The sequence below is a fragment of the Lutra lutra genome, chromosome 3 (assembly GCF_902655055.1).
Source record: "Lutra lutra chromosome 3, mLutLut1.2, whole genome shotgun sequence".
In the NCBI taxonomy this organism is placed as follows: domain Eukaryota; kingdom Metazoa; phylum Chordata; class Mammalia; order Carnivora; family Mustelidae; genus Lutra; species Lutra lutra.
Window position 1 is genome coordinate 200,449,221 of NC_062280.1, and position 12,401 is coordinate 200,461,621.

At 64.2% G+C, this 12,401-nt stretch overlaps 1 protein-coding gene across 11 annotated transcripts in view; it reads left to right on the top strand.

Moving 5' to 3' along the window:
• The window catches only part of MCF2L (MCF.2 cell line derived transforming sequence like), a 118,729-nt gene that overhangs the window by 56,805 nt on the left and 49,523 nt on the right, over positions 1-12,401 (top strand). For 9 of the 11 annotated variants that reach the window (XM_047720460.1, XM_047720462.1, XM_047720466.1 and 6 more), the window contains exon 2: positions 12,269-12,352. In XM_047720460.1, the coding sequence (XP_047576416.1) occupies positions 12,269-12,352 (84 nt within the window). Of the gene's footprint in view, positions 1-1,286; positions 1,533-12,263; positions 12,353-12,401 lie in introns of those variants that run through there. The other 2 variants (XM_047720467.1, XM_047720463.1) reach the window with 2 other exon arrangements.

The following is a 12,401-nucleotide window of genomic DNA, read 5'->3' on the forward strand; positions in this document are numbered from 1 at the left end:
TCCAGGCTAGGCCTGGCTGTCATTCCTGGACACAGGACCAGAGGAGCCCGCCCGGCCCAGCCCAGGTGCAGACCCCTGGCTGAGGTCATGGCCCGTGGCCGCTGCTGCCTTCCTCTCAGCCCAGCCTGCCTCTGGCAGCCCTGAGCCCACACTCCCAGGCTTTGGCCTGTGAGCCTGCAGTGGTGCGGGAATGCGGGCGCGGGGTGGAGGAAGCACCGTGGTAGCCCCTCCCTCTACCACATGCCCCTGTGCTGTCCCCTCTGGTGGCTGAGCTGCTGCTCTGATGCCTTCTTTCCCAGAGCCGCCGTGGTTGCTGGTTCCTCAACGGGGAGGGCCTGTCTGTGTGTGGACTTCGAGGTGTCCCTGGCCGGGGGCCTGCACGGTGCTGTGGGGGAGCTGTGCCAGGGTCTGCGGTGCGACGGGCCCCGGCTGGGGTGATGCTGGCGGGTGCAGCCACAGGTCCCCCCGAGCCAGGGGCTTGCTGCCCGGTGTGCTTGCTGTCCCCCTGCCTGTCCCTGGGCAGTGCGTGAAGTGTTGTACCCACCCCGACTGGGGGGTGTAGTGCACAGGAAGGAGGGGTCGGAATTGTCCAGCAGGTCAGTCTGGCCACGTGACAGGTGTGAAGCGGGGTGTGGAGCGGGGCGAGGGCAGCGGCCATGGCGGTGAGCGTCTCCCCCCAGCATGGGTGTGTGCAACCTTGCTGCCCGAGGCGCAGGTGGGCGGGAACCAAGTCCTGATGTTATATTCAAACGGTGGGTAAAAGCTGCCCACGCCCGTGAAGGCTACTGCCCTGACCCCGGTCAGGACGGTCTCTGGGGCCTGGGCTCCAGCTCCACACACACCCTCCTCCCGGGCTCTTCCTGCCCACGACCTGGTTCCCACCCCCCCACCCCTGCTAGGGGCCTCCGGTCACCTGGGAGCCCCTTAGCAGGGAGCCAGGCGCCACCTCCAGCTCAAACCAAACCTGCATTTTAACGAGCTCCCCAGGGGGTCCCCTCCCCCTTACATTTTCCAAGTTCTTAGCCCTTGGGGGCGAGCAGCCAGCCGAGCACACACAGCTCTGTGAGGAGCACAGGCTCCGGGACAGACAGACCGGGGGACAGACAGATCCAGGCAGGACAGGCGAGGTGCAGACCCTGCTCCGCCCACGGCCGGGGAGACTGCGCTGGGCACGGGGCCTCCGCAGGGAGGGTGCTGACGGGCGGCAGGGTTGGAGCCGGCCCCCAGGAGCCGCTGTGCGGCGGGGGCTGGGCAGTCCCTGGCCAGCACGTCTAGGGAGCGTCTAGGGAGCGTGCACCTTGAGCTCCCTCCAGAGCTGCAGACCCAGCACCAAGGCCCCAGGGCCGGGCCAGCGGGCCGACCCAGAGATGGAGCCCCGCCGCCTTCCTTTGTGCGCCCAGGACGGGCGTTCCGGGAGACAGGCCGCCGCCTCCTGACGCCAGCGCGCTGGTGGCGACAGCATGACCTTAAGCCTCATCTCCCTGCTGTCGCAGGACATCTCCGGGCTGTGGCTCTCCTGCGCACCAGCACAGGTGCGTCTGGGCTGCGTGCGGGTGGAGGGTGGGGGGGGGTGGCGCGTGGGGGGCAGGCCGGGGGCCCTCGGGGGACGCGGCGAGGGTGCCCATGCAGGGCTGCGCAGACCGAGGCTGGCGGCCCTGTCAGTGGGATCCAGGCTGGGACGGTGCTCCGGGGGTGGGGCTGTGTCTGGCGACGTCCCTCCCGCCCAGCGGGGTGCCCGGGCCGGCTTAAAGCCGCTCACCCTGGAAGCTGAAGGAGCTCTCCCAGCCGCTCCTTTGTTCAAGCTTTCCAGGAGACACACTGGTGCTGCGATTGCCAGGAGCCCCGGGGCCCGGGGGGCGGGCAGTGCTGCGGTCCCCGTGGTGGCAGGTGCCCAGACACCCTGATGGAGGTTGTCCAGCAGCGGGGTCAGGCCTGGGTCCCTGGCCCCCCGTGGTAACAGCCACCCGGGTTCCGTGACCGGTTCCGGCCCCCAGTGGGGGTGTGGGCACCTCTGAGGCCAGCCAGGGTGCCCGGGGAACAAAGACCAGGGCCGGAGAGTGAGCAGAGCCGCGTCTCCTTGCTGCCAGTCTGAGGGTGAGGGGTGCTCGTTTTGAAGTTATTCATCAGAAAGTACGTTTCCTGCAGGTGCTTCTGCCAGAGGGACGGTGGCAAAGAGCGCGTCTGTTTCTGTAGATTTGAGTGAATCAGCCAGATCTTAGTGGCCAGTGGCAGTGGGTAAACATCTGCCATCCCCAGGTTGAGGACAGAGGCCCTGGGTGTGCCTGACTGTGCCCGCCACGGAGGGAAGGCTGGACGCAGCGCCGCACGTGGGGCGACCCCAGCTGGACATGGGGCCTGCGGTCGGCCCGTCAGGGAGGGCGTGGGAGGCTCTGCTGGACACGCTGTGCTGCGTGTGGCTTGGCTGCTGGTGGGCCGCGCTCTTGGGGTGCCTGGCGCCCCGCACGTGTGTTCTTTCCGGGAGGCTCCTCAGCACGGCCACCGGTCATTTCGGACGTGGGCTCATTCTCCTCAGTGGGGACCGGCTCTGGTTCCCGTAACTGCCTCCAGCAGACGTTAACTCCGCGTTGCGCCGGCTGTCAAGGGAGTGCGGGGGGCTCCAGTGTAACTCAGGGTGGGGGGTCTCCCGTCTCCACAGACCACTGGCTGCTTCTCCGAACAAGGGCGTTTGTTGTCTGAGGAGGACGCGGCCGTTGGTCCGCGTGACAGCAGGTCTTCCTCCCACGGCTACTACAGAACACGTCATGCTGGCTTTGATTGGCACCTGCTGTTTACCAGCAAGGATGCCCACGCCGCCCCTCACGTCTGCACTAGCAGTGGCTCGTACCTGCCCTGAGTCAACAGGAGACCAAGGGGAGGCCACGGGCGTAACCCGTATCCCAGGGTGACTCACACTGCGGAGCGCGATGGCGGGTTGGAGCCACGATCCCGCCACAGGCTGAGGTGCCTCCCGTCTTGTCCTTGTGACATATGTGAGGTCAGCGGTGGTGCGTGACCTCTCCCCACCACAGCCTGCCCTCAGCGTCTGTCCCTGCCTCCCACACGCTGGACCGTGTGTGTGCCCAGCGGGGTGAGGGCTGCCGGTGGGCCAGCGTCCGTGGAGCCCGTGTCCCTGCCCTGCTGGCCGCGGCAGCCCTCTCGCAGGCCGCCGTGGTGAGGCCCGGGGTGGATGAGGCGTGCGAGGCCTCCGTGAAGGTTAGTGCAGCCTCGTGTTTGCTTGGAGATCTCTAGAATTCTGGGGGCTTAGGAAGTGGGAACAAGGTGCAGGTCTACAGTTCAGGGAAGAATTCTGGAGAGTCCCTGGGATTCCTGGAAGGAGCTCACTGCCGGTGTCAGTGATGGATCCCGCCATGCCTCTCCTTCTCACATGCATGTTCCGTGAGCCGCCTTCTGAGGGCAGGTCCAGAGGAAGTGCTTGTGAGCAGGTGCCCTGAGGAAGGACCAGAGACGATGATTTTCCTGATCTGTTGACGAATGGGAAAACTCGGTCAGAAACATTTGCTTTGTTTTTAAACAGCGGTGACAGGTGTGGGGCATGTGTGTCCCTGGTGTGCGTGCGTGCTGTTGACATGAGGCGCGTGTGAGACACGTAGGCCGTGCCTGCCGCCTGAGAGTCAGCGGAGATGCTGAGGCTGATGACGTGGGCCTGGGGAACCCCGGTGCCATGGGACGTTCAGCCCAAAGCCAGGACATGTGGCCAGTGTGTTGTCACCCATACTGCCCTGGGGCTGATGGGATTTGTTTGTTTGTTTTTAAAGATTTTATTTATTTATTTGACAGAGAGAGAGAGAGAGATCACAAGCAGGCAGAGAGGCAGAGAGAGAGGAGGAAGCAGGCTCCCCGCTGAGCAGAGACCCCGATGTGGGACTCGATCCCAGGACCCTGAGATCATGACCTGAGCCGAAGGCAGAGGCTGTAACCCACTGAGCCACCCAGGTGCCCCAAGATTTGTTTTTGCTACAACCCAGACTCTGGGTTTCTGAGGAGCAGGAGACCTTGGTCTGACGCTGTGGGTGTGCAAGGGTGGGGTTGTTGGGCACACACGGGACAGGCCTGATTTTCCACCTTCTCTCCCTGCTGTCCTCCCTGGACCTGGGAGCTCACTGAGATCCTCCGGCATCAGCCTACTCAGACTCCGGGGTGGTCCAACGGCACCCCTCTGCCGAGGGCCAGCCTGGGGCTATTCCAGGAGCTACTGGGCTTGGCGTTCCCAGGGTCCCGGGCTATGGCTCTCCTGCAGGGATGGCCCCGTGGCTTTTTCTGCAACGTCATAACCCTACCCAGAAATGGCCCTGGCCCTGTCCTGGGTCCCCTTCCAGGCTGCCCACGCAGACTCCTCTCTGTCCTGGGACAGCAGAGAAAGCTCAGCAGCAGGAGCATTACCGGGAATGACGAGTCCGCAGATATTTCGTGCCAAGACCCTTTCAGGCAAGAGCTGGCTGAGGGCTGCCATCAGCGAGCTCTGGGTGCCACTGGCTTGCCATCCTCGTCACCCGCCCCACCTGGCCGCCTGCGCTGGGCTGGTGTGGCCAACACCTGCCTGGTCCCATGAGCCTCCCGCGTCCCCTCATCCAATTCTGGGCACTGAGCGCCCACTACATGTCCGCGAGTGTATCCCGGGCCGCCTCTCCGGACACTCTGTGAGATGCCGCCGTCCCTGCTCTGTGGTCACGGGCTCCCAGGGGCGCTGAGCACCGAGGGCTTCGCTGTGGCTCTCGTGGCACAGTGTGGCTTCAAGGCTTCTCGAGCAAACACGCTCTGGTGTTGTGGCTGGACCCAATATTTGTGCCTTAAGACCCGTCTGCTGTCGACTGTGACCAGGTCTGCGCGCCGCTGCCACACGGCATGTCTGAGAGGCGCAGGTCAAGCCTCCTTGTGCTGACACTCGTTTGGCAGCAGGCGCTGGGGTGGGGCGTGGCCTCAGTTCCCCAAACCCCCTGCCATGCAGCTTCCGGGCCAACGGTGAGCCTGCCCACCTGCTCCTGCCCTCGGGGGAGGACGGCCCCACCTGGTTCCCCACCCTCGGGGCATGGCCTTTGGCAACCTTCCAGGTCCCATCCCAGTTCCCAAACCCACACAGGTGCACGCTTGGCGGCAGAGCCCGGAGGACTTGTGCTTTGTCCGAATTGAACAGACGCGTGACTCAGAATTCAGAGGAATTTCAAACTCAGAAATGTTCAAAGGGAGCTCCTGGCTGGGCTTGGTCCTCGATCTGACTGCTGGGCGGTTCTGGGAGAAGTGGGGGCCAGCCCTGTCAGCCGTCCGGGAAGGACAGGTGTGTGACGGTGGCCTCGGGGGGGACCCCGGTGAAGGAGGCCCTCGCTTGTGGCAGGAGGACCCTTCTGGGCTCCAGGGGCTCCAGGTCCCATGGCCAGAGCTGCAGTCAGGACCTGCCTGAGCCCAAAGGTGGGCCTGGCCGCCAGAGCCCCCCGCCATGACCCCAGCTCTGTGACACCCAGAGTAGCCTGAACGGAGTGCTGCGGCATCTCTCCCCCGTCCCCTGGCCTAGCACCCTCTCGTCTGCCTCGCTGGTGACACCCGGAGGCGAGTGGCTGTGTCCGAGGCAGGACCCACACCGGGCTCATGGACACCCACCCCTCCATGTCCGAGCCCGTTTCTGTGCTCACCTCCGTGGGCCTTAAAGCAAAACCAGAGCCTGTGCATTGAGAACGCAATCGCCGGCTGAAGGCTGTGTTTGCGCAGCCCTGCGGAAAACCGTTCCACAAACGGGGCCATTTGGCTCCACAGGACACTCAAGGCAGCCCTGAGCCCTGAGAAGCAGCCCTGGCCCGGCGGCTGGGGACACACTCATCAACCTGGACCCCAGCCGGCAGGTGAACGGCTTCCCTCAGGATTCGGGAGGCTGGCCTGCGGGCCGGGTGCTGACCAGGGGCCTGGAGCCCGCTGCTTTGGGTCCCTGACCTCCCCCTCCCATCTGGGGGGGTGGGGGGAACCCACTGAGGTGTTTCCAGGCCATGAGAAGGCGCCTCCAAGACAGTGGGTGCTCTGGCTGGACCGGCACTGCTGCCCAGGAACAGGAGCGAAGGCCCGGGGACCCCCAGGGCAGGGCGGAGCGCCGTGTGACCCAGGGCCCTGCTCGCCCTGAGCACAGCTGCAGTCCTGTCCCTGCTGGCACAGCTGTTCCCTTCCTTACTCCAGACCCGCTCCAGGCGCCGGCTCCTCCTCCCTCAAGTGCCAGAACCCGGCAGGGACAGGGTGGAAACAGCAGGCGGGGCCGCATGGGGCCTCCTGAGTATGGGGCCTGCCCCTGCCCAGGGTCTGACGCAATGACCTATGTGCACTGAGGGTATGAAGAGGTTCCTCACCCACACCAGGACTTCCCGAGCCAACAGGGCTAGGTGAGCAGGGCAGGCCCAAGGAGGGGCCAGAGTGGTCCCGATGGTCCGGAATGATCCAGAATGGCCCAAGGTGGTGTGAACACAAGGAGGGCTTGTGCTCTGGGCTGTGGTGTTCGTGGGGGCCTGGGCTCCCCGCTGGAGCCAAGGAGGGCTTCCGCGTGGGCTCACCTAGTTCGGGGCAGAGGGGAGCCCGACCGCAGCTCCCGAACACGGAATCCAGGGCATAAGGACTTGGGAGAGTGGGCACTGGTGAGCAACCCAGTGCAGGGCCTGGGGCGCGAGTCAGAACGTGTTCCCACGGCACGTGGTCTTGGTCTTCCCAGGGTGGGCTCAGAGCCCACGTCAGGAACCGTCTCCTCCAACAGGGTTCCAGTTTTCGGGTCTGGTTCTGAAACAAGGTCTTGAGGAAACGTCTGACCTGACTGAAGGGGGGAGATGTTTCCGTGTCAGTTCCAATGCATTCATGCTGCCTGGTAGTCCCGTGTGCTGTTCCCTCCAGGATCTTCCATGTCCTGTCCCCGCATGCGTGTGCGTGTGCAAGGCTGCATTTCTGGGGGGACAATGGCCGTCCCCCAGTGCCCGCTGCAGGGGCCATGTGGGCAGTGGTGACACCTGCCATCCACTTCTCCTGTGGTTGTGATTTTCTCAGTAACAGCGGCCGAGGAGAAAATACCGTGGACAGAACAGTGGGCTCGATGCACCCCACCCCCCACCGCCCCATGGTGGCTTAGAAAGCCCGGCACCAGCCAGGGCCCAGGGCAGGTGGTGCGCCCTGGGCGTTAGTGATGTGGAACCCCCACCCACATGCCAGATGCAGTGCACATCACCCCACGAGTGGGACCCACAAAAACTAGCTCAGGAGGTGGAGGAACCCCCGGAAACCAGGGACCCCCACACAGCAAAGGCGAGTCAGCACACAGACCGTGGCCACCTGGCCTCAGCCCCTTGTCACAGCAACTCCTGGAAGGCCGTGCGGACATGCCAGCAGCCTGCACGCGGGGTTCCTGGGGCCGGGCACGGTGCACCGCTGGTTCAGGTGTAAAGGCACGTAGTGGCTGCTCCCTGAGCCGGGCCTCCAGGGTCACAGTGCCCGACACGTCCCCTGCCACCGTCTCCTCTAGCTGCCGCAGGGACAGCGTTCACGACCTCCGGGCGGTCGCGGCTCAGACTAACAGAAACACGAATGCGGAACCATGGGAGGTTCTAAATGCCTCTGGGAACGGCTGAATGTCATTTCGACGACCGCTGAGACAAGGGTCAGGGACCACAGGCGCACGCGGTGTCGCGGTGTCGGAACCCTGCACTCTGTGGCCACCGCCCAAGCTCACTGGGAGGTCCGACTTCTCCTGCTTCTGCTCCTTCGAGCCCAGGGAGTGTCTCCACCTATAAATCCGTCCCTGAAAGTCACTCGGGTGACAACCTCAGACAGACCACCTTGTCCCTCCCTTTGAGCTGCCGCTCTCCATGGTCCCTGCTGTGTGGCCTCAGGCAAGTCACTGGGTGTCTCTGTGCCTTAGGGAGCTTGTCGGGGATGGGATAAGAATGCTTCACCTGCTGGGTGGTTGTGACAGACCCGTCCTTGATAAAGGTGACACTACGCTGACAGGATTCCTCTGGGATGACGAGTTGGCTGACGTGTGGTGGCTCTTGCTGGCCCGAGAGTGCGGGAGGGTCCTACCCTTCCCTACGCGGACTACTCCCACTATGGCAACCGGTCTCCAGGTCGGTGTCGAGAAGCGCTTGCCTTCTGGACTGACCTAAGGCCTGGCGGGTTTGAGGAGGGTTCCCCTTCTTCGCCGTGGGCCCGGCAGGGGCTCGCTCGGGTCCGAACTTCTCCGAAAGCCACGTCTCCTTCTGCGAGGATAAGCTGGGTGATTCCCCCAGTGCCCCTGGAGGAGCTGCTGGTCCTCCCTGCTGGCGCCCCAGAACCCTGCTCCACTCAGGCTGGAGGGGGCCCTGCTGCCCCAGCTTCAGGGCCAGCACACAGATGACCTTCTGGGGCTCTGACCCCAGCGACCCCGTAGCGGGGGTGGGGCGGGAGAAACGCTCCGTGCGGGCGGGAGGCGGGTCGTGAGCGCTGTGGACACTCAGAGGCCCCACGCGGGCCTTGGCTCGTGGCCGTCTCTACGCGCTGGCTCAAGCTGCCTGTGGTAAGGAGGATTCTGAGGGTCGCCGGGGCCTGGTTGTCTGCCCGTGGCGAACACCGAGTCGTATGGCCTCTAAGCCTGGCATCCGGGAAGGCCTGGCTTCCTGTGGCTCCCGGGGCGGGGTGCAGCTCTTTTCGCAGGGAACGGCGTTCCGAAGGCTACTTTGTACGTGGCTGTGTCTGGCTCCGAGCCCACGGAGTGTGTGCTGGGCGAGTCCACGAGCCCGGGCACAGGGCGAGAGTGGGCTCGCTCTGCAGGGCCGGGCCCAGGGTGGGCGTGGACGGTGCGGCCTGCGGCCCGGCTGACATCCTTCATGAGACAGGGAGGAACAGGCAAGCGTTCCCTGGATGGCAGGTAGAGACACAAGCTCCTGACGTCCCGGAGCGCACCTCAGGCTACGCAGCCCCTGACCGGCTGGCATTCTGCTGGACCTGGGTCTGACCCCAGCGCAGCGTCACCCGCAGGGGGAGCCTGGGCTAGGGCTGCGGTCCACTCAGGCGGGATTGAAAATCAGGGCACCCATTCCGCATGCACCACACCGAGGCCTCCAGAAGGTTCCCAGGCAGGCCTGAGCTGCAGACCCGCCAGGCAAGAGCACGCGGCCTCAGGGGCTTTGGGAAGGGGCTTCTGAGGATGGGCTGTGGGCCTCAGGGGCTCTATGCAGGGGTGCGGCCTCAGGGCCGCAGGCCTTCATCTACACCCCACTGTCACTGTGGCACCAAAGAGCTCCCAGATGGTGGCAGCCTTGCCCAGGGCTGAGCTGGGGGCCAGGGCAGCTACACTGTGAGCTGAGGGGTGGTTCCCATGAGGGGGTGAGGGGGCTGTGTATCCCCAGCCCTGCACTGGGCCCCCAGCCCCACCGCTGAGGGGGCCCAAAGAGACAGGCTGCCCTCTCCGCGCCCAGGCCTTGTCCGCCTCCCTCCCACTGCCTCTGTGACAGGCCCCTTGCCCAGGGGTCTCCTTTCGCGTCCGGCTGAGACGGAAACGCTGGAGACGGCACGGGCTCCCACACAGTTGCTCTGTGACAGTATGGGGCCTCACCTGACCCTCTTGTTGGGTCCGCGGCTGGGACGACCCCCTTCCTTTCCAGACTGCTAACACTGAGGCGTGGGGGAGGCTGGTCCTCCATTTCCTGCTGAGCTAGGGGTCATAGCATCCTCCGCCGTGAACTGTATCCTCCCCTCGTCCCCGAGTGGCAACTGCCCATGCAGGCCCAGCCCCCGGGGACAGAAGCTGGCAGGTGACAGGGACACTCACCACGCTGTGGCCCTTACTTATCTCCAGCTGCAGAGGGGTGGGCAGTGACCATGTAAGCGGAGTGGCCTCTAGGTGGAGTCCCTGCCTGTGGACCCACCTGTGTGCCGTTTCCAGTCTGGGCCATGCACAGAGTAACACTCTCATTCACGCCTGCAATGTGGCCTCCGGCCCAAGGCACAGTATCACAACACGCTCCGTCCCAGAAACCCTGCGAGCGTGGGATGCAAAGCGAGGCTACGGTCAGCGGTCTACGGGCTCCGGAAATCCTGCACCAGCCTGTGTAGTTCAGAAAGGACTTTGCTGAACTGGCTGGATTGTCTCCGCAGGAAGTCACCATGTCACACGCCTCTTGCTTCCTCTGTTCAACACAAGCTCTTTGAGCTCCTATCCCAACAGCTGCTGGGTGGGCCCTGGGCTTGCGTAGTGGTCTGCAGACACTCCGGCGGGCATGCAGGGCCCCGTGAGGCACAGCATAGGCCAGGAGGTGGACAAAGGCCTCTGTGAAGATGTGATCTCTTGACCAGTAAGATCGGACTGGTCGGCAGACGTGGGAGACACATTACAGGAAGCTGCTCGTGCAAAGGCCCTGAGGCCTGAGGGACCAAATTCACGTCGACAGCAACCTGGTCGGTGGGACCGTCCGTCTGTCGGACAGCGCAGCAACGGTCGGTAATGGCAGGCCTATCTCCAGCACGTGGGGAAACCCTGAGCCATCGGGTGAGCCGGGCACAGTGCAGACTGCTGTGTGGTGCAGGACTGAGCTCTGGACTCTGGGATGAGGTTCTGCCTAGAAGCCTTTGCCAGTGGACATGGTCTGAGGGGGACCATGCAGTGTCCACCGTCAGAGGCCTGGACGCCCGTGGTCGTCTTTCCTCATGGGCTGGTGGGATCTGACAGGAGTTGGGGGTGCTGGTGGTGGTGAGATCTGGGCAATGGTCGTCACCGACGCTGGGTCCTGGCTAAGGGACTTGCCCGCTCAGTATCTGCCGCCTTCCCCTGCCCCTGGCCATCTCCAGACTTTGGAGGCCTGGCTTCCCGGGGTCTGTGCTCCACGACCAGCATCTCTGGGGATCTGGAGGCTGAAGTGGTGCACGGGTGTGGTATCCACCACGTACTGAGTCCTTCCTGCTGAGACGAGGAACATCTGAATGTCTTCCCTGTCCCTGCCACGTCCAGGCCTGCTGCTAACGAGTGTGTGTGTGCAGGCAGCGCGGGTCGCCTGGTCTGGAATTTAGGAACACGTGCTGAACTCTCTCGGAGCAGATGTCCCCTGCCCTGTTTTCCTCCCGTAAAGGAGAGCCATGGCTGAGCCTCCCCATGGCCCTTGGGGAGGCCATGCAGGTCCCAGCGTTCTGAGTGAGATGGGCACAAGCTGCTGTCCCTTCCTGAGCCCAGAGCCACGGCCACCGCTGCTCATGGGGCTGAGCAGGCTCGGAGCCCTGCGCACCCCCTCAAGCACAGGCAGGGTTGGCGGGCAAGGCCGTCGGGTGCAGGCGGCTCCCCAAGGGGCCTGCCTGTGTGCCCGGTATGTCAGCGTCTACACAGGCTTGTCTGTAGACCAGAAGAGCCGGCTGCCAGGCTGGTCCGAGCAGGGTGCGTTTTGCCGGCTCTGCGGGGATCTTCAGGGCTGAAGAGTGCTCCCTGACCGGGGCCTCCAGGAGGTTTGCGGCCCGGGTCGTAACCTGGTGTAGCAGGACCTGTGAGTCATCAGTGCGGTCCTGAGTGTCTTTGGAAAAATGGTATTAATGTCCCAGAATGCGAATTCCGCAATTCTGCAGGGGTCTGGCTCCGGGTCACTTGCTTGCTGGCAAGGCTCACAGACGTGAGAGCAGGGCAGGCGCCCCAGCTTCACGAGCTCCACGGTGACACACGGCAGCCCTACCCCTGTAGGGGTACCCCTAGGACTGGCAGCATGTAGGCTGAGCCCGCTTTCCCACCTGCATCCTGCTCAGCGACCCGGCTGGGCACCCCGCCCTCTGTGTCTGCGTCAGGCCGGCAAGGGGCCCAGTGCACAGGACAGAGCCCTGCACATTCCCATGTGTGTGCGAAGGTGTGGACCTGCGGTGGTGGCCAGGTCTCTTCGCTGACCTACAGGGGTCTGCTCGGGCTGTACTGGCCCCAGGGGCACCCAAACCCCTTCCAGGGCAGGGGCAAAGGCTGTGGGCTCCCGGGTGCCATTCACAGGCACCTTGTCCTTGCTCCCAGCCCTCGCGTCCCTGCGCTCCTCTGCCGGCACCTCCATCTGTCCATCCGTCCTCCTGCCCGCTTCCCCTCGGTGCCTCTGACACTCCCCACATCTCAAATATTGATGAGCCTCCCAGCACATAGCGTTCTGCGCGCTGAGAAACAAAGGCTTCTGTGCATTGGAAATTGAAATCCCTTTTTCCAAGCACATGACCACCGGCCCCTTTGGTGTTCGCGGATGTACGCGGCTGTGTGAGGCGGGTTCCTCGGAATGACAGTGGCGTCTGTCTGCTCTCCCCGCAGATGAAATCATGCACCGGGACATCAGCCCGCTCTGCGCCGCGGACATCCAGGACCAGCTGAAGAAGCGCTTCGCGTATCTGTCTGGTGAGTGCCGGGCGGGCCGGGGGAGGGTCCACGCCCCAAGCTGAGAGCT